At 39.7% G+C, this 20,154-nt stretch overlaps 1 protein-coding gene across 20 annotated transcripts in view; it reads left to right on the top strand.

Moving 5' to 3' along the window:
- The window catches only part of CADPS (calcium dependent secretion activator), a 465,169-nt gene that overhangs the window by 102,874 nt on the left and 342,141 nt on the right, over positions 1-20,154 (top strand). For all 20 annotated transcript variants that reach the window (XM_074313221.2, XM_074313220.2, XM_074313223.2 and 17 more), the window contains exon 2: positions 17,832-17,945. In XM_074313221.2, the coding sequence (XP_074169322.1) occupies positions 17,832-17,945 (114 nt within the window). The remainder of the gene's footprint in view (positions 1-17,831; positions 17,946-20,154) is intronic.

The following is a 20,154-nucleotide window of genomic DNA, read 5'->3' as shown; positions in this document are numbered from 1 at the left end:
TTTTCTTGTTTGGGAAGCTCTTTACCTTTCCTTCAATTCTAAATAATAGCTTTGTTGGTAGAGTAATCTTGGTGTAGGTCCTTGCTTTTCATCACTTTGAATATTTTTCATGCCAATCCCTTTAGGCCTGCAAAGCTTGTGTTGAGAAATCAGCTGACAGTCTTGTGGGAGCTCCTTTATAGGTAACTAATTGTTTTTCTCTTGCTGCTTTTAAGATTCTCCCTTTGTCTTTAATCTCTGGCATTTTAATTATGGTGTGTCTTGGTGTGAGCCTCTGTGGGTTCACTTGTCTGGGACTCTACACTTCTTAGACTTGTATATCTATTTCCTTCACCAGGTTAGGGAAGTTTTCTGTTATCATTTTTTTAAATAGTTTTTCAATTCCTTGCTCTCTCTCTGCTCCTTCAGGCATCCCAACGATGCAAATATTGATATGCATGATATGCCCAGAGGCCCCTTAAACTATCTTCATTTTTTGGATTATTTTTTCTTTTTGCTGTTTTGATTGGGTGTTTTCTGCTACCTTAACTTCTAAATCACTGATTCGATCCTCTGCTTCGTCTAATCTACCTCTAATTAACTCTAATGTAATCTTTACTTCAATTATTGTATTCTTTATTTCTGACTGGTTCTTTTTATGTTTTCTATCTCTATTTTTATGTTTCCTATATCTTCACTGAAGTTTTCCCTGAGATCATTGAGCATCCTTATAACCAGTGTTTGGAATTCTGCACCTTGTAAATTGCTTGTCTCCATTTTGTTTAGTCCTTTTTCTAGAGCTTTGTAATGTTCTTTTATTTAGGGCGTGTTTCTTTGTCTCCCTGTGCTTGTTTCTATGTATTAGGTAGATCTGCTCTGTCTCCTGGTCTTAGTAGAGTGGCCTTATGTAGCAGGTGTGCTGTAGGGCTCAGTGGTGCAGTCTTCCTGGTCACCTGAGCCATGCACTTCAGGTGTGTCCCTTGTGTGTGCCCTTTTCTTGTAGTTGAGCCTTGGTTCCTGTTTGCACTTCAATGGGAGGGACTGACCCTCCAGCTGATTGGCTCTGAGGATGGGCGTGACTATAGTGGAGAAACTGTTGTGCAGGATCTGACCCTACAGAGCAGGATTCACATTAGCAGGGCTCTCTGGTGCCTGCCCAGTCTGCCTTTTGGGTGTATTTTTTTGTGGAGGTGATTGGATGGTCCTCTGATGTGATCTGAAGCTGAACACCAGGTATGTTGGCTCTGGGGCCTCTTGGGAGGGGCTTTGTTGCAGGCCAAGGTCAGCCACTGCCTGTGCCCTGCTCATGGCCACCTAGCAAAAGCCACAAAGCAATCCGCAGATAGCAGCCTCCTGTGCTGTGCCACTCAGAGAGGCCACTGCTGATAGCCGGGTTTGGGGCTGATCAGCACAAGGTATGGGGCACACCAAGGCCAGATGGTGCTTGTTTGGGTTTTGTGAACTCTTGAGAGAGTTTAAGAAATTTCACAGCATGAGCAAGACAAGTTGCTTGTATGGAAAAGTCACTGGAAGTGGCTTGTGGGTCCACAATTTGGATGAGGTAGGGTCTGGAGAAATCACGAGCGTGGGATGAATGATGTTAGCCAGGTTGATGGAGACTCAAATATGGCAGCAGCCTGCCTTCGAAGGCTGGGAGGGAGGGAGGGCTCAACAAAGAGATAAGGGATTTTACCAGCACTTCTGTCTGGTAGACTGCTCCTCTTGCCCTCACCTACAAGCCAAACAATTCAGTTCCTCCCCTTATATTCCTGGTAACTTTGAGCTGCTGCCCCAGAGCTGGAGCTCAGAGAGAGTGAGTCCTTCAGCGAGTTAGTCCATGTGCAGGCCCGTTAAGAGGAATGCCTGTGACTCCAGCCCCCCTCCATCTCATCCAGTCACAATCTCCCCTGGTTTTCACAGCCAGAAGTTTGGGGACTTCTCTTCCTGTCACTGGAACCTGGCCTGGGAGACTGGTGTGGGGCTGGGACCCCCCTCACTCATTCAGGGGGACCTCCATTTCTGAGATATCCCTCCTGATTTTTAATTGCCACATGTGGGTGTGGAACCAGCATGTTCTACGTCTCTGCCTGTCTTATTAGTCTCAAGGTGGCTTCTTCTGGATGTTCTTAGTTGTAGGGCTTCAGTACTGCTAGACCTCAGGTGATTCTCAATGATAGTTTTTCTGTAATTTAGTTATAATTTTGATGTGGTTGTGAAAGGAGGCAAGCACAGTGTTTACCTTCTCCACCATCTTGACCAGAAATGTGTTCTTTTTTTTTTTAATGGAACATCAATTTTACTTGAAAGAACAACTGACAAACTAAAATTATTTAAACTTAGATATTTAGAAAATATTTTCCAGAAAATGAATGGAGGAAGACTGTTACCTCAAGAAAAGAACTTGTAGTATATTTTGCCAGTGATAAAATTTGAGCTTTCAATTCACAACTATAAACCAGACAGTTTCCCAATACCTATAGACTTTTTTTGTGATACCAGTGGTGACATTAAGTAATATGATTTTTTATATATTATGTAATAAAATGTTTCAATATTTGAAATATTTACATAATTCAATGAACTGATATTTTCCATATGACCAATGTATGATTTTTTTCATGGGTAAAAGATTATTTCAAAGAAATAAGATAGACCAATGAATTTTAATGTAATAGAGTACAAAATGTTCATTGATATGGTTTACAGTTTTACATTACAACTAACCTTTAAGAAAATACCACTGGTTGAAGTTTGGTTTAGTATCATTTAAGACTATCTATATCTGCCTGAAAAGGCTATTAAAATATTCCTCCCTTTTCCAACAATATATCTGTGGGAGGACAGATTTTCTTCACATACTTCAACCAAAATAGTATATTACAAGAGATTGAATGCGGAAACAGGTATGAGAATCTAGCTATATTTTATTAATCTGTAAAGGAGATTTGCAATACTACAAATATAATGCCAGTCATTTCACTAATTTTTGTTTGGAAAATGTAGTTATTTTCATAAAAGTGTATTATTTAGGTTAACATGTGATAAACTTATTGTTATTTTCAATGAATTAATAAATATTTTAAACTCCCCATTATAGCACATATCGCTAGATCTAACATAACTTGCATAAACAAAAGCTCTTGGGATTCTTCAATAAATTTTAAGAATGTAAAGAGACTGGAAACTAAAATGTTTGAGAAACAGGGCAATTAGGACAACTTTTAATGATGTGTACAGGTCTAACAATCCATATTTGACTACCTGTCAGAAGAATCTAGGCGAATACTGCCTGTGTGCCTCCAACCTAGAAAAATATATTCTTATTTTTAAAAACTATCTTTCATTCAGGGGTAGGATGTGTGATCCAACTCTTAAGCTGCTTTGCTCTGTGTGTGTGTGTGTGTGTGTGTGTGTGTGTGTGTGTGTGTGTGTGTAGAGTATCTTCTGCCCTTAATCTTTTTCTTTGCCTCTATCCTCTTCTTCCTGTCTTTCTATCTTCAATCAAACTATTAGCCTGACTCATCCTCTAAATTCATTTTTCCTATTTTTTTCTCTTCTACTAAATAATTGTTTACTGAGAGAATTCCAGCTTAATCAGGTTTAAATTTTGTTTCCAAGGTCACTTTCCTTTAGGTCATAGAAACGTTTGCTCTTTCTCTCCTGTCCAAATAGGTTTTTAGGAATAACATGGCTAATTGGTCTTTTTTATTATTTAACAATTAAAAAATTCAGAGTTGTTTTTATTAAAGTAGTAATTAACTTGAAGACATTCAGCTGCTGCTACCCTAATTTTTTTTAAATGAGCAAGAACTTTTATAGTAGATTTAAAATTTTTTTCTAAAGAAGCACTTCCTAAAATGTGGTAGATACATGCAGGATGATAGTTCCTATCTATTTTAAGTGTAGCTAGTCTATAAAGTCTATGATTTCACAGATATTACTTAGAATAAGTTTCAGTTTTTAAAACCTGAAGTGACTTGAAATATATTCAAGGCAAAATATAAAGTAAACAGTAGTACATTTGGTATATGCAAAGGACGTACTCATGAAGGTAGTACTTGAATAGTTGAATTTGGGGAAACCGTGTTCCAAAGAGAAGTCCAGGGTTATACCCCCATCATAACACCTCACACCTTCAATACTTTTTCCCCTTTAACTTTGATTTCACAATGATTCAGTACTACTTTTCCATAATGAAGTCTTTCAAATTGATTTTCTTTTGCTCAAGCCAAATGAATAAAACTCACTTAAAACACCTTTTTAAAAATTGTTATGTAAATGCACATAATATAGAAGTTTAAAAGAAGTTTATGTAATTAAGTAAATATTTGGTTAGGATGGTACAATTTCTAAATTTCCTAGAAGCACAACTTCATTTAGGGTGGAATATATTTTAATCTGGTTGTAGAAAGAGGATATTTTATTTATCAATAAAATTAATGGACCAATGTAAATTTTTGATAACCTTCAAACAAAGAAAATTAAATGAACATTGCTCTCATCTCTCTAGACTAACTTATGGCTTTTAAAAAACTCTTTGACTTGACATGTTTGCCAGATTTCTATGATGAAGAAGAGTTAAAAAATACTATTTTCCCCAAATAATGATTTCTTTTTAAAAAAGAATAGGCATAACTCATATTATTTGGTTGTAATATATAGTGTTGACCTTCATTTCTATGTATAATTGGAACATCTCCTTATACTTCAAAATAATTTTTCTATTACCTGTTGCCTGTGCTTAGAATTCCACCGTTCTAGATTCATTCCCTAAGGGTAATCATTGCTTCCCTCCTCTCCTACAACACAGTTACTGCTGTGATAGGAGGCATATTAACCAGTAAGCACCTTGGTACGTGTGCTTTCTTTTATGCCTAGAGAAAGTCACATGGATCCATTACGCAAGTATTTGGCTGCAATTAAGAGGAAACACACAATGACTTGAACAAATAGTGATTCATTTTATTCTTATATAATCAGAAGGCCAGAAATATGTATTTACAAACATTTGTTCAGTTCCTCAAAAGTGTAAGGACCTATTGTCGAAAAGACAAGGAATAACAAGTGATGGAGAGGTTGCAGAGGAAAAGGAACCTTAATACACTGCTACTGGAAATGTAAACTGGTATAGCCACTGTACAAAACAGCATAGAGGTTCCTCAAAAATTAGGAATAGAATTACTGTATGACCCAGCAATGCCTCTTCTGGGTATCTACCCAAAACATCCAAAAACATTTATCCATAAAGATATATGTTCCCCTATGTTCACTGCAACATTATTCATAGTGTCCAAGACATGGAAACAACCAAAGAGTCCTTTGATAGATGATTGGATAAAGAAGGTAATATATATATATATATATATATATATATATATATATATATACACACACACACAGACACACACACAGTGGAATATTACTCTGCCATAAGAAAAGATGAAATACTGCCATTTGTAACAACATGGATGGATCTTGAGATTATCATGCTAAGCGAAATAAGTCAAACAAGAAAAGTTGAGAACTATGCGATTTCACTCATATGTGGGATATAAAACTGAAAGCAACAACCAAATTAAGACAAGCAAACTGTCAGTAACAAGCAAAAACTCATAGATACAGACAACAGTTTAGTGGTTACCAGAGGGTAAGGAGGTCATATAAATGGAACTGACTCTGGGTAGTGAGCACACAATACAATGTATATTAGATGATATATACAATGCAATATATGATATGTTATAGAAGTTTACACTTGAAACCTATATAATTTTATTAGTCAATGTCACCCCAACAAATTTAATAATATGGTATATTATTCTTTAAATAGGTTTTCAATTCCTTGCTCATATAAATATATCTCAACATCTTTATGATGCTCTTGGCTTTTCTTCATGGTCACAAAATAGACCCTAAAGGTCTAGACAATACATTTGCATTCTCAGCAGAAGAATGGGGCAGCAGAAATGGAAAGGGTTATTCCACCAGATATGTTCCATTTTATGGGGATTTCAAAAGCTTTTCCAGAAGACCCTCAATAGTTTTCTGCCTCTTTCACATGGCTACCCATGGATACACAGGAGATGGGAAGAATTGCCTGACTTCTCAGCCTCTAAAATGAGAGGACCAAAGAAAAAAGGGGCAAAGAATACCACATCAGTGTCACTTCAAAAGACTAAATAAACAAGAAAGAAGGAGCATTGAAAGAAGATAAAAGATTAATGACAATGAAAAGTAAAAACTCAATCATAACAATAATCTTCTTACTTTTGTTTTTATTGATTGAATCCTTACTGAATTCCATATATTATGCTATGTACCTTACATAAATTATCTCATCTACTCACAAAAATGCTGTAAGACAGATAAGATGATCTCCTATTTACAGAGAAGAAAACTGAAGTAACTATTGGCCCAAGGACTTGTATTAAAGCCAGGATTTGACCTGAGCTTGCTCTGACTTCCGCATTGCCTCTCCCGAGACCAGCACTTAGGACGTGCAGTTCTCTCTTCACTGTAGATCCCATTTCATGCTGCTCCAGAATGTTGCAGTAAATCACAAACTGCCTGAAATGCAGTGGGAATTTCAGGCCTTAATGAGGTGGATTGAACCAAGGATGCTCAAATAGTTCTAGCAAACGCAGCTGCAGCACTTTCTTCTACAATAATTACCTTTCATTGTTTCAGTTTTTCTTGCTCTTAGAACTCATTACTTCAATTCTGAATTTGGATCTGAGGCACAAGTCGTTTCTATACATATTGAAGGCTTTCAGATGGACTTCTATTTTAGGAGGGTTCTGTTTGTAAGCAGCTCATGAAAGCCCGTTTGTCTGTTTAGAGTTGTACTGTCAGCTATTCTGGGCCAATTATTTCCACGTGTTCATGTAAGGTCACCTTCACGGTTCAGTCCTATCTAGGTCAGTTATCTTTTACCCATGATAATTCTGTCCCACAGATTGGTTCTCAGCCTGGTTATTTATGTGAGCTCCTCATGGAGATTTCCATTCCCTCATACAATCACCAAAAAAGGTTGCTAAGGGCTCAAAAATGAATATGTGATCTCTGACTACCTTGTAAGGAAACAGAGAACTTTATTGTGCCTTGGTATTTTATATCTCCAGACCCTAACATTGTGCCTGCTATATATGAAACACTCAATACGTTTATGTATTCACTCAACAAATATTTGGTTATAGCCCATTATGTGCTAGACACTAGAAGCACAGCAGTAAACAGGATAGATGTTGTTCTTGCACATGTGAAATATGGGGAGATAGATTATGAAAAGTAAGCACAATTTTATAATAAAAGAGGCCCAAATGTCCATTAACAGGAGAATGGACAAACTGTGGTAGAGTCGCACAATGGAATACTGCTCAGCAATGAGGATAAACAAGCTATTGCTACCCCCAACCACATGGCAGAATCTCATAATGCATGACCGCACAGACATCCAGTTCAAACATAGGCAAATGTAACCTATGATGATAGAAGTCGAGATCCTGGTCACCTTTGGGGAGGAGTATTGACTTTAGGGACACGCAGGACATTCTGGGGTCTAGGTAATGTTCTCTATTTTGATGAAGAGTTGGTTCCATGAGAATGTTTACATTGTGAAAATTTCTTACACTCTGTGCTGATGACATATTTTTCTATGTGCAGGTTGTGATTCAGTTGAGTAATTGATCTTAGAGAAGATACGTGCTGACTATGATAATGAGCATGAAGGTAATGCAGAGGGTCCAGGGCAATGAGAGGGACTAGTTTGGAGGCACTACTGTAAACAGGATGGTGAGGGAAGACCTTCCTAGGAGATGCTGGGTAGGCTGAGCCACAAGGGTGAGAAGGTGGCAGCCATGGGGTGAGGCAGGGGGAAGGGCATTCCAGGAAGCGTGAATGGCAAGTGCAAGGGCTCTTAGGCAAGTGAGGTTGGGGCCCATTTGAGAAGTAGAAAAGAAGCCAGCATGGCTGGAGCAGGGTAAGTGGAGAGCAGAGTGGGACAAGACATAGCCAGGAGGTGACAGAGGCCCCACCTGCGGGGCCTTGAGACCATTTAGTTTATGGTCTGCCCCTTATTATTTGACTCTTCTTTTATGCCAGGCATTGTGCTAAGATCCTTAGGTACCTCATCCCCTTCCTTTTCATCTTTTCAGAAAGTAGGTTTTGTAATGCCAGTTTTATACATGAAGAACCAAGGCTTAGGAATAGTAACTTACCATGGTCGCCCAGCTTGAAATGAGTGGGACCACCAGGATTTGAACCCACATCCCTTTGAACACAAACCTGCATTCCCAACTCCTGACTCCTGACCATGCCTCAGAGTATCAGTGCCTAAAAGAATAACTGCTTCACAGTATGATCCATTGTGGGGACAGAGCCAGGAGTGCAGTGTTCACGTTCTCAGACTCACGTGGAAAGGTGCTGGCTCGGGTAGTAGATGGCCGTCAGCTGTGACTAGTTGGCCATCAGCTGTAAGCAGTAATCCATTGGCCACTGATATAACTGCTGTGGCTAAGCTAGCAAGGGCAGATTGCAGTTAGCAAGCATGGATTGCAGCTAGCAAGTGCAGGTAGCAAGTGGATTGTGGATTGTGTGGCTCCTACTTCCTGCGTTTCCAACCAGCCGCCAGCGAAAATATAGTGGTATGACTCCCCTATCTATGGCTCCGTGGGTGTTCCGTTTTTGGCCTCACCATACCCTGCATTCTTGTGCGGGGAGCGGGAGCTGAGTTCCTGCGTGAAAGTCGTTTTCCCAGTGAGACACAGCTAGAGAGGTGACTAAATAAACACTATGCTTATTTAATTAGTGGTGAGAAAAGTATTGAACATGGACTGGCAGGTGTCAAAACCCATACATAAACATAGCTCTGCCACTAGAGTCTGTGTCCCTAACTCCCCACTGAGAGCAGGGAAATGATATGTGTTCTCTGAACTTGACTGAATTTAATATTCCTGAAGTCCTTCTCTTTTTGACAGTTCTATATATTGTGCAATCTCTTTCCTCTGAAACCCTAAAGTATTCTTTTGTGCATTTTTTTCGCATGCTTCTTCCTCTCCTCTAGACTTCAAGGTCCCTGAGGACAATTCTTATTTCTTTTGATTCCCCAGGGGCTAGCCCCGGCAGGCCAGCAGGTGAGATCAGAGGTTGAGTGTGCTTTGATGATCATTAAACACTCAGGGCCTGGGGCAGGGCCAGGCAGGTTGTAGGTACTTTGTAAATATTTCTTGACTAAATGATCACTGGGAGTATTTAACAAAAAGTTAGAGTGATAATGGGTTTGGCTTGGGTCAACAATCAATCTTCATCATTCAGAGGGTGTGTGTCGTGCCGAGCGCGGAGGCCTTCTCGCCGCGCCATCTTTCAGGCGGGGCGGCCTGCGGGGTCTCTGCTCCCGCTCCCCACATAAGAACGCAGGATATGGTGAGGCCAAAAAGGAACACCCACGGAGCCATAGGTAGGGGAGTCATACCACTATGGTCTCACTGGAGGCTGGGCCCACCAGACGTGTGACCTGCCGTCCGCCTTTCCGCCAACCGACCGACCGACGACTCTCCTCCACTCTCTCTACTCTCCTCTTCCGCTCTCTTCGGCTCTGCTCGGCTCCTCGGCAGTCCTCCGCAGTCCTCCGTAGTCGCAGCAGTTATATCAGCGGCCAATTGGCTAACCGGCCACAGCCGATGGCCAATCAGCCACAGCCGACGGCCATTCACCACCCGAGCCAGTACCCCTTCCACGTGAGGCCGAGAGCCTGTAAACTACTCTCTGGGGCTCTGTCCCCACAGTGTGTACCTAATTTTATTTCAATTACTTAAAATTTAAGGCAAGCAAGGGTTATTGGTCTCCCTGCTCTGGCAGCCCCATCATGCCACTCCATGCCACACCCCAAGTCACACAGAATTGGTAGTGACCCAGTGTGGGGACAGAGTCCCAGAGAGCAGTTTCCAGGCTCTCGACCTCACGTGGAAAGGTGCTGGCTCTGGTAGTAGATGGCCATCAGCTGTGATCAGAGGGCCATCAGCTGTTACCAGTTAGCCACTAGCCACTAATATAACTGCATGGCTGGGTTGGCAAGGGGGTTGGTTTGTTGGCAGAGAAGCAGATGACGGGTTGCGGATCATGTGGCTCCTGCTTCCTGTGTCTCCAACCCAGCTGCCAGCGAGAATACAGTGATATGACTCCCCTATCTATGGTTCCGTGGGTGTTCCTTTTTGGCCTCACCATATCCTGCGTTCTTATGCGGGGAGCGGGAGCTGAGACCCTGCAAGACATCCTGCATGACACCCAGTCTGAGCAAGAAATTTGTGAGACACCTTAGTTGGTACTATCAGTAAAGATTTGTGACTGAAGCCAGTTAAGGCTGGCCTGCTGAAAAGAGATTCATGTCATGGTGTCCCCTTTACAAGCAAATCAACTGTTTATATGGTTTCAAGTGCATATGGCTTTCTGTACAACTGTGCTGATACCAATGTCCCTGGGTCAGAACAAGAAGGCTTAAGTGGCTTAGAAGTGAGTTCATTCCATATTGCAGGCCGGTGCTAACAGTGTGGCCATTTAGCCACGTGCACCGTGGTTATTCTGTATGAAGAGGTACCATGCATATAACATACACCAAATTTCAAACACATAGCATAGAAATAAAATGTAAAATATCTCAATAATTTATTTAATGATTACATGTTGAAATTATAATATTTAGGACATATTGGGTTCAATAAAGTGTACTACAATTCATGTGACCTGTTTCTTTTTCCTTTTTTTAATATGACTACTAGAAAATGTAAAATTATGTGTGTGGCTAACATTGGGTGGTGGTACTTGTCATGCAGGAGACCCTGCTCGCTGCGCCATTTGTCATGCGGGACGTCCTGCGGGGTCTCTGCTCCCACTCCCCACACAAGAACGCAGGATATGGTGAGGCCAAAAAGGAACACCCACGGAGCCATAGGTAGGGGAGTCATACCACTATATTCTCTCTGGCGGCACTATACTCTCACTGGAGGCTGGATCCACACTGTCCGCAAACCGCCATCCACACTTGCCAGCCCAGCCGCCATCTTCTTGCTAGCCCCATTCTTTCTCTCTTCTCTCCTCTAGCGTAGCCACAGCAGTTATATTAGTGGCCAATGGCTCACTGGTTACAGCTGACGGCCAACTAGCCACAGCTGATGGCCATGCAATCACAGTTGATGGCCATTTACTACCTGAGCCAGCACCTGTCTATGTGAGGCCGAGAGCCTGGAAACTACTTTCTGGGGCTCTGCCCCCACAGTACTCTACTCATAGAATGTAACAAATATGAATCTGATTAAAAAAAAAACCCGAACTCCTTTATATCTGCCCCCTATTTCACTCTTCCCCACATATCCCAAACTTACAAAAATTAGATAAAGCACCCACTTCTTATCTAGGTTCATTCTCAAAGCTGTTTTGTTTCCTGGATTGAGTCAAAATTCAAGCTACTCTTCAGTCTCATAGCTTTAAGGTTTGTTTTGTATTAGCAAGACTTGTATTGGCTTTAAAGATTAAAGCATTTTCAATTTATATAGAAATGTATAATTTTAAAAAAGAACCAATACTATATCATTGAATAGCTGTAACTACCCTGAGGTAGCAAGAAGTGAGAATTGTCACCATTTTCCAAGTGAAAAATTATCTGTTTTCCAAATGAGAAAACTGAGGATGAGATAACATTTATTTAAACCAGGCCCTATGCCAGAAAGGCTTTCAGCTCTCTGGCCAATTCAGAGAATATAAGTGGCTTTTCCAATGGTCGATTAAATGGGGACTGGAATTATCTTCTTGCTCTTTCTACTAGAACAGCAGTTCTCAGACACAGTATTGCATTATCAATTATAAAGTGTAACTTTTTATAAATAATAGTTAAAAGAGCAAAGTTTTAGGTGACTTTATATAAATTAGAACTGATTAAAGGATATTTGAAAATAATTTATCTTTTGTACATTTCATTCATTTATTCATTTAACAAGCACGTATTGAGTGCTTGTTATGTGTAAAGTACTAAGTTGGCCCCGGGGGAAACATCAGTGAACAAAACAGCAAGAAAAGACAGATCGTCTAACAAATTCAATCCTAATTAACAAGCAGTTAGAATAAATGGTGTGTTGTGGAAAGACATCGCAGGAACACCTAGGTTAGGGGTTGGGAAGGGCTTCATTAGCTAGGACTGCACATGCTGAGACTGAAGGATTGTGGGATACGGCCAGATAGGGGTGGAGGAGGGAGAACGCATAGGACTCTTTTAGGAAGGCTTTCCTAAGTGGGAAAGAAAGGTGGGATTGATAAGGCAGGGAATTATACAGAACCTACTGTCCAAATTATCTGTGCACATCCTGAAAATGTATCCTGTACCTAAATATCATCTGTCATATGGTCATAGATGCAACAACCACAATAGTTTGAAAACTTCTGCATATTACCATGCTGCACTTAGGTTCTTTTTTTCCCCCCGCTATATTGAAATATTATTGACATATAACATATGTAAGTTTAAGGTGTACAATGTAATGATTTGACACCTGCATATGCCATGAAATGATTTCTGCATTAAGGTTAATTAACATCTCCCTCCCCTCACATAATTACCATTTAGTATTATTAGCTATAATCACTATGCTGTATATTAGATCCCTAGAGCTTGTTAATCTTATTACTGGATGTTTATACCCTTTGACCAATATCTCCTCATTTCTCCCCACGCCGCAGCCCCTGGTAAACACCATTCTTCTCTGCTTCTTTGAGTTCAACTTTTTCTAATAGATTCTACATGTAACTGATATACTGTACTTGTCTTTCTCTGTCTGACTTTTTTAACTTAGTATAATGCCCTCAAGTTTCATCTAAGTTATGGAAATGGCAGGATTTCCTTCTTTCTCATGGCAGAATAATATTTAATTGTGTGTGCATGTGTGTGTGTATTTGCGTGTGTGTATGTATGTGTGTATCTCACATCTTTAGTCATCTGTTGATGGGCACTTAGGTTGTTTCAAATCTTGACTATTGTGAATAATGCTGCGGTGAACATGGGGTGCCAGTATCTCTTTGAGATCCTGTTTCATTTCCTTTGTACATATACCCAGAAGTGGGTTTGCCAGATCATATGAGTTCTGTTTTTAAATTTTGAGACACCTCCATACTGTTTTCCATAGTGGCTGCACAACTTTACATTCCAACTAACAGTGTACGAGGGTTCCCTTTTCTCCACATTCTTCACAGCACATATTATTTCTTGTCTTTTGACATTAGCCATTCTAATAGGTGTGAGGTGATATCTCCTTGTGGTTTTAATTTGCATTTCCCAGATGATTAATGATATTGAACACCTTTTCATGTATGTGTTAGCCATTTGTATGCCTTCTTTGGAAAAATATCTATTTAGACCTCCCCCATTTTTAAATTGGAATTTGTTTTTTTGTTATATAGTTGTATGAGTTCCTTATATATTTTGGATATTAACTCCTTACCAGATACATAGTTGGCAAATATTTTCTCTCATATCATAAGGTGACTTTTCGTTTTGTTAATGGTTTTTCTTACTGTGTAGAAACTTTGTTTTTGAAGTTGAACATGCAAAGGTTTTACATTTTTTAATTCATTTTTAATTGTAGTTGATATATATTATATTAGTTTCAGGTGTACAACATAGTGATTCAACATTTTATACCTTACAAAGTGGTCACCACAATAACTCTAGTAACCATCTATCACGGTATATAGTTATTGTGATATTATTGACTCTGTTCTTTATGCTGTACATTACTTCCTGATGACTTATTTCATAACTGGAAGTTTGTATTTCTTAATTCCCTTCCCCTTTTCTACCCACCCCCACCCCCGTCCCACTATGTCTCTCCCCTCTGGCAACCATCAGTTTGTTCTCTGTATCTATGAGTTCGTTTTGTTTAATTTTGTTTGTTCATTGGTTTCGTGTTTTTTTGTTTTTTAGATTCCACATATTAGTGAAATCATAAAGTATTTCTCTTTCCTCTGACCAACTTATTTCATTTAACATAATACTTTCTAGGTCCATACATGTTATCACTTTTTAATTGCATTCCTTTCTTTTCATTTTCTGTGTATTGTATATTTTTGGTTATGGTTGCCATGAGGTTTATATATATTAATTTATATCTATCTCGGTGTATTTTAAGCTGATAGGCATTTAAGTTCAATCGTATTCTAAAAGCCCTACATTTCTTCTACCCCGTCCACTCTTTATGTTTTTAATATCATGTTTTATATATTTTTGTTTTGTGTATCCTCTGATTATTTATTGTAGTTAATTAATTTTGCTACTATTGTATTTTAACATTCGTATTAGCTTTTTAAGTGCTTGATTCACTGTGATTATTGTATATTTGCCTTTTTCAGTAAGATGTTTTATCTTTCCTGTATTTTCTTATTTCTGGTTATGGCCTTTTCTGTGTAAAGAAGACACTTAAATATTTCTTGTAAGGCCAGTTTCGTGGTTGGAAACTCCTTTGGTTTTTTACTCATCTGGGAAACTTTGTATCTCTCCTTCAATTCTGAATGATAACTTCGCCAGATATAGTATTTAGAATACTACAGTATTCTAAAGTTCTTTCTTTGAGCACTTTAAATATCTCCTGCCACACTCCCTTCTGGCTTGTAAAGTTGATTCTGAGAAATCATCTGATAGCTTTATGGGGTTTCCCTTACATGTGACTTGATGTTTCGTTCTTTCTGCCTAAAAGATTGTCTCTTTATCCTTCACTTTTGCCATTTTACTGAAAATATGCCTTGGTGTGAGTCTCTTTGTGTTCATCTTGTTTGACACTCTCTGTGCTTTTTGGACCTGGATGTCTGTTTTCTTCCCCAGATTAGGAAAGTTTTTGGATGCTATTTCTTCAAATATTCTTCCTTCCCCTTTCTATCTCTCTTCTCCATCCTGAATCCCTATAATGAGATAGCTTACAATATCCTCATTTTCTAAAATTCTTTTTTCATTGTGCTGCTCTCATAGGGTGATTTCTACTATTCTGTTGTCCAGGTCGCTAATTCCTTCTTCTGTATTAGCTAATCTGCTGTGGATTCCTTTTAATGTATTCTTCATTTCAGTTATTGTGTTCTTCATCTCTAATTCTCTGGTACATTTTCTATGTCTTTGCTGAAGTGCTCTGTCAAGTTTGCTGAGCATGCTTATGACCCTTTCTTTGAATTCTTTATCAGGCAAATTACTTATCTCCATTGCGTTAGGGTTTTTAATCTAGAGCTTTTTCTTTTTTTCTTTTCTTTTTTTTTTTTTTTTATTTAGTAAAATTGCCAATTTTGTATTTCTGTTTGGTCATTTATTGACTGCAGCATTTGATTCTACATTTAATGTTTGTATTTCTTTTTTTTTTTAATTTTATTTTATTAAATTTATTGGGGTGACAATTGTTAGTAAAATTACATAGATTTCAGGTGTACAATTCTGTATTACATCATCTATAAATCCCATTGTGTGTTCATCACCCAGAGTCAGTTCTCCTTCCATCACCATATATTCGATCCTCCTTACCCTCATCTCCCACCCCCCACCCCCCGCCCCCCTTACCCTCTGGCAACCACTAAACTATTGTCTGTGTCTATGAGTTTCTGTAGAGCTTTTTCTAGTTCTATCATTTGGGGCAATTTTGTTTGACTTTCTGTTTATTCCTAAGAGTTGTCTAGATAGGTATCTCTTCTAGTCTTGAAAGATGGTCTCTGTGTAGGCTGGGTGTTGAATAGTTTTGTCAGGCTGGCTACAGTCAGGGAAGGTGCAGGTGGTGCCTGATGTGTCACCTGACCTGGAGGAGTGGGTTCCAGGTGGGGCAGCCTGGTGTGTGTGTGGTTTCCTTGCCCTTTTAATATGAGTGGGGCTGCTTAATATAGACAAGGCTTTGAGGCGTGCTCTTAGCTTGCCCTGTTGCTTTAACTGTCTGTGATCAGAGCAGGGTCTGGGCAGAGATACTTTAAGTCTCAGTGCACCAGCAGCTCCACGACCACTCCAGGTGAGACAGACCAGCTTGCATGCATAACCTCACTTTTCCAGTCTGCTCTCTCTTCCAGGACTGCAGTTCCTGACACACTCAGCCATACCCCTCTCACTCCGCAAAGGCAGCCCTGCATTCATGTCTTGTTGCTGTAATTGTCCACAATCAGAGAAGGGTCTGGGTGGGTTTCTTCCTGTGCGTGCTGCTCAATGCCCTACTAGCTCTGCCCTTTTTCCAGGAGGGGCAGCCTTGCTTGCCACACAGCAGTACCCTTCTCACTCCATGGGGAGTAGTCCTCTGTGTGGGCACTGCAGTTTTGCTAGCTCTACACTCCCATGTGAGCATACAGTAGGACCCCATACTTTCTCTGGACTAGATAGCCCTGCAGGCAGCTACTGCAACCATTTTGTTAGCTCTGCACGCTCTTCAGGCCAGGGAACCCCTTGTGTGCACATCCCAGTTGGTGTATAAAGCAAAACACGGCTGCATCTGCGGGATCAATCTCCAGGTGGAGGGGACACTTATATGCGCACTATGGCACTGTCCTGTTTTTGCTGGATCCAGTTCAGGAGGGGTGACTGGCGATGAACCACAGCGCCCTACAAGTTGGCTAGAGAACCTAGCTGGAGCTCCTGCCTGCTCTGCAAGCTCAGGGGAAATATCAGCAATGGCACTCACCAGGTCCTCTGCTCCTGGGTTGTTCCCTAGACTCCTGGAGAGCTCTCATGTTTCCTTGACCTTCTCTCTGCAGTCCCTCCCTCTTGCTTGTTGTGCAGAAGCTGTTCAATTGGCTCACAGTTGTCTCTCAGGAGAAAATGCTCTAAATATGTGTACATTCCGTGTGTTATTGGGAGGGGATGACCTCAGTGTCCACCTACACTGTCGTCTTGGACCCACCTCCCATGTTGTTGCTTTTTAGTTTGATGTAGTCCCACTTGTTTATTTTTGCTTTTGTTCTTTGTGCTTTTGTTGTCAGAAAACCATTGCCAAGACAATGTCAAGGAGCTTTCCCCCCATTTTCTTCTAACAGTTTTACAGGTTGGGATCTTACATTTAAGTCTTCAATCTATTTTGAGTTAATTTTTGTAATTGTGTAAGCTAGGGGGCCAGTTTTATTCTTCCACATGTGCACATCCAATTTTTCCAACATCATTTATTGAAGAGACTACCCTTTCCCCATTGAGTGTTCTTGGATCCCTTGTCAAATATTAGTTGACCATGTATGCATGGGTTTCTTCTCTCTGGGCTCTCAATTCTCTTCCATTGGTCTATGTGTCTGTTTTGATTACTATAACTTTGTAAAGCAGGATGTTTCAGACCACCTGAGGGGCCTGTGACATGGTGTATTTAACAACCATCTCTAAAAACAAAAAACAAATTAACAAAAAAAAAAAAACCTGACATGCAGCATTTGCCAATTTCCGTGGTGCAACTACTTCTACCTTGTCTGATACTAACTGTCTAGATATCTAGATGTCACTGAATATGGAGTTGGGAAGAGATGGGGGGTAGTACCCCATTATGTATCATTTCCACAATACAAATACAATAGATGTAAATAGTCCCCAAAGCACAGATAATAATAGTGAATTGTAAAATAATCGAAAGCAATTAATTTCTAGTAGGTATTAACTTTGTAACATAATTTATTTAACTGTGATTTATACATATGTTTAATAGTGGCTGTGTCTAAATTAACAACTGCATCACAAAATTGCTGCCAATGTAGCCACCAGTTCTCACATGCCTGTACAGGCTGCTCCAGCACACCACTGGGTACGGTGTCTTCAGCGAAAAAGAACCATGATCCTGATGTAGAACAGGTCCTCACTGTCCCCTTTCTCTCTGTGTTTCTTACAGATCAGCAAACAGCAACTGCAGACAGTCAAGGACCGGTTTCAGGCTTTCCTCAATGGGGAAACCCAGATCGTGGCTGATGAAGCCTTCATGAACGCCGTCCAGAGTTATTATGAGGTAAGACTCACTAGGCGGCGAAGGCCAAGACTGCTCCGGCCTGAAGCCCAGCGTCTCGGAACTACTGGGCAGTGGGAACAGCAGGCTTGGCCTCTACACGACCATTCCTCCTGAGGCAAAGCGGGTGGGGAGTGGTTGCAATTTAAAGGCGTAATAGCATTTTGTCTGAGGGCAAACTGTAAATAAAAGCTACTGCTTACCAACTCATTTTTGTACCAGGCAGTGTGCTGAGTGCTTTACATACGATTTCTTGTTTAATCTTTACAGCAGTCTTAAGAGTTAAGTCCTGATATTTTCCCCATTTTACTGATGAAGAGATTGAGGCTCAGAGTTTAGAGCAATTACTCAAGGCCATACAGCTGTTAAAATGCCACAGCTAAGACTTGAAGTGAGTCGGAGCATTTTCCCACCACTTACACCTTTTCTAAATGATCTGAATACCTCCTAAGGATGATGCCTTCGGTAGTTTTCTTGTTCTTTCGATTCAAATGGTGCTGTGAGTTCTTTTCTGCAAGTTAGAACACCGTCCAAAATACAGTACTATTCTCAGGAGAAAACCTGTGAGTGAGGGAATATATCCTGAGCATATCACAAGTAAATTTTCACCCTGACTTCAGAGGTTTATTTATTAGTAAAGTGAATTTGGAATACCACTAGTATTTTTAAATGTTATAAGTATTTTGATGTAATGTGCATGTTGGCTATCACTGGTCCACCACTAATGAAGTGACAGGCCATACCTTCCTCCTGGCACTGCTTAACTGACATGTATATGTTCAGAAATGATGATCTGATCATTGAAAGACATTTTACTTTATATTAAGCTATTTTCATGTGAATGTGAATGAAACAAAACAAAAACAATGGTGCTCCCACTTCCACTCCAGTCCTCAATAGATGCTTTAACAATGTTCATTGAGTGATTTGGTAAAACTGTCCTTCCCACTTGCAAAAACATTTGACTCCTTTCATGGAGAGAGTGGAGCAAGATTACAATAAAATCTTGTGAAAATAAAGATATTATTGATTAGTTTGCTAATTAGTTCGCTAATTAGCGTTTCATAGCCAACAGCCTTTGTCTCTATGATGTTTTCTGGATCCATCCACAGACTCATCTTACACATCATTTCCTCAGTGACATTTGTATTCGGATCTATTTTGGAAGTTGGGTTCGTTTTTTACACTTGTCAAATTTAAGCTTTTTTTCCCCTTTTACAAGCAGTATTAATTATTGCCAATAAATGTCAAACTTCGTGCTTTATCTGATGTGATACAATATTTCAGTCAAATTTAAGGGAGAATGGAAATGAGATTTGGAATCACAATGATGGTATGACAGTGAATAACTTGAATATATTTTACAAAAGATTCTGTTTAGAAACTGCCAGGGAATGAAATTAGTTCCCTCTCCCCTTTTTTTCAAATTCTGAAAGCCAATTCAGACCAGGCAGACCCTTACTAATAACTCTCCATGTTTAAAGTCATTCACCAGTTTACAAATTTTAAAATTGCAAAACTTAATTAGAAAGCTCATTTGACTAATGACATAAATTGAAAGAAAGTGCCATTTCTATCTATTAATTAAATCTGAAAATTAGTAGTTATCAACGTGCTAATCAGTCTCTGGAAATTACCATTATATCTATAGTGACCCCAATATTTTCTTCTATATTGTCCAGTTTGTTTGAAAGGACTTCTTTTTAGTCTGGTAAGATTATAGGCATTGAGAAATTACTGAATATTTCATACTGAGATTTGAGTAACAGGAAACAATGTGGAGTATTAATTATTTACCATATTCATTAGTAAAGCTTTAGAGTGCCCTGAGATTCACGTTTCCTGGAAAGCCTAATCCTCTGCAACAAAGGTCCTCAATCAAAGGATCAGGATTAACACTTTACCTGGGAGAGCCTCAAGCTGTTTATTCCTCTGTTTCCCCCCTTTCCCTTTATGCTCGGGCAATGGAGAAGCTAGTGTCTCTTCCTCCACCCTATTCTAAAAATCCAATTTCTTTTCTGTCAGTATCTGTCTTGGTTTGGTCTGTTTGGATTACAAATGACAGACAACTACTTCAAACTGGTTTAAGCCAAAAAGGAGATTTATTTGCTTAAGCAACTTAAAAGTCTAGGGGTAGATTTGGCCACGGTTGTGGCTGAATCCTGAGACTCCGAAGATGCCAGCAGGATGGATGGATATCTCTACACACCTC

The sequence above is a fragment of the Rhinolophus sinicus genome, chromosome 5 (genome assembly GCF_057876585.1).
Source record: "Rhinolophus sinicus isolate RSI-liver-muscle chromosome 5, RSI-T2T, whole genome shotgun sequence".
NCBI lineage: Eukaryota > Metazoa > Chordata > Mammalia > Chiroptera > Rhinolophidae > Rhinolophus > Rhinolophus sinicus.
This window is presented reverse-complemented; position numbering and strand designations above follow the sequence as displayed.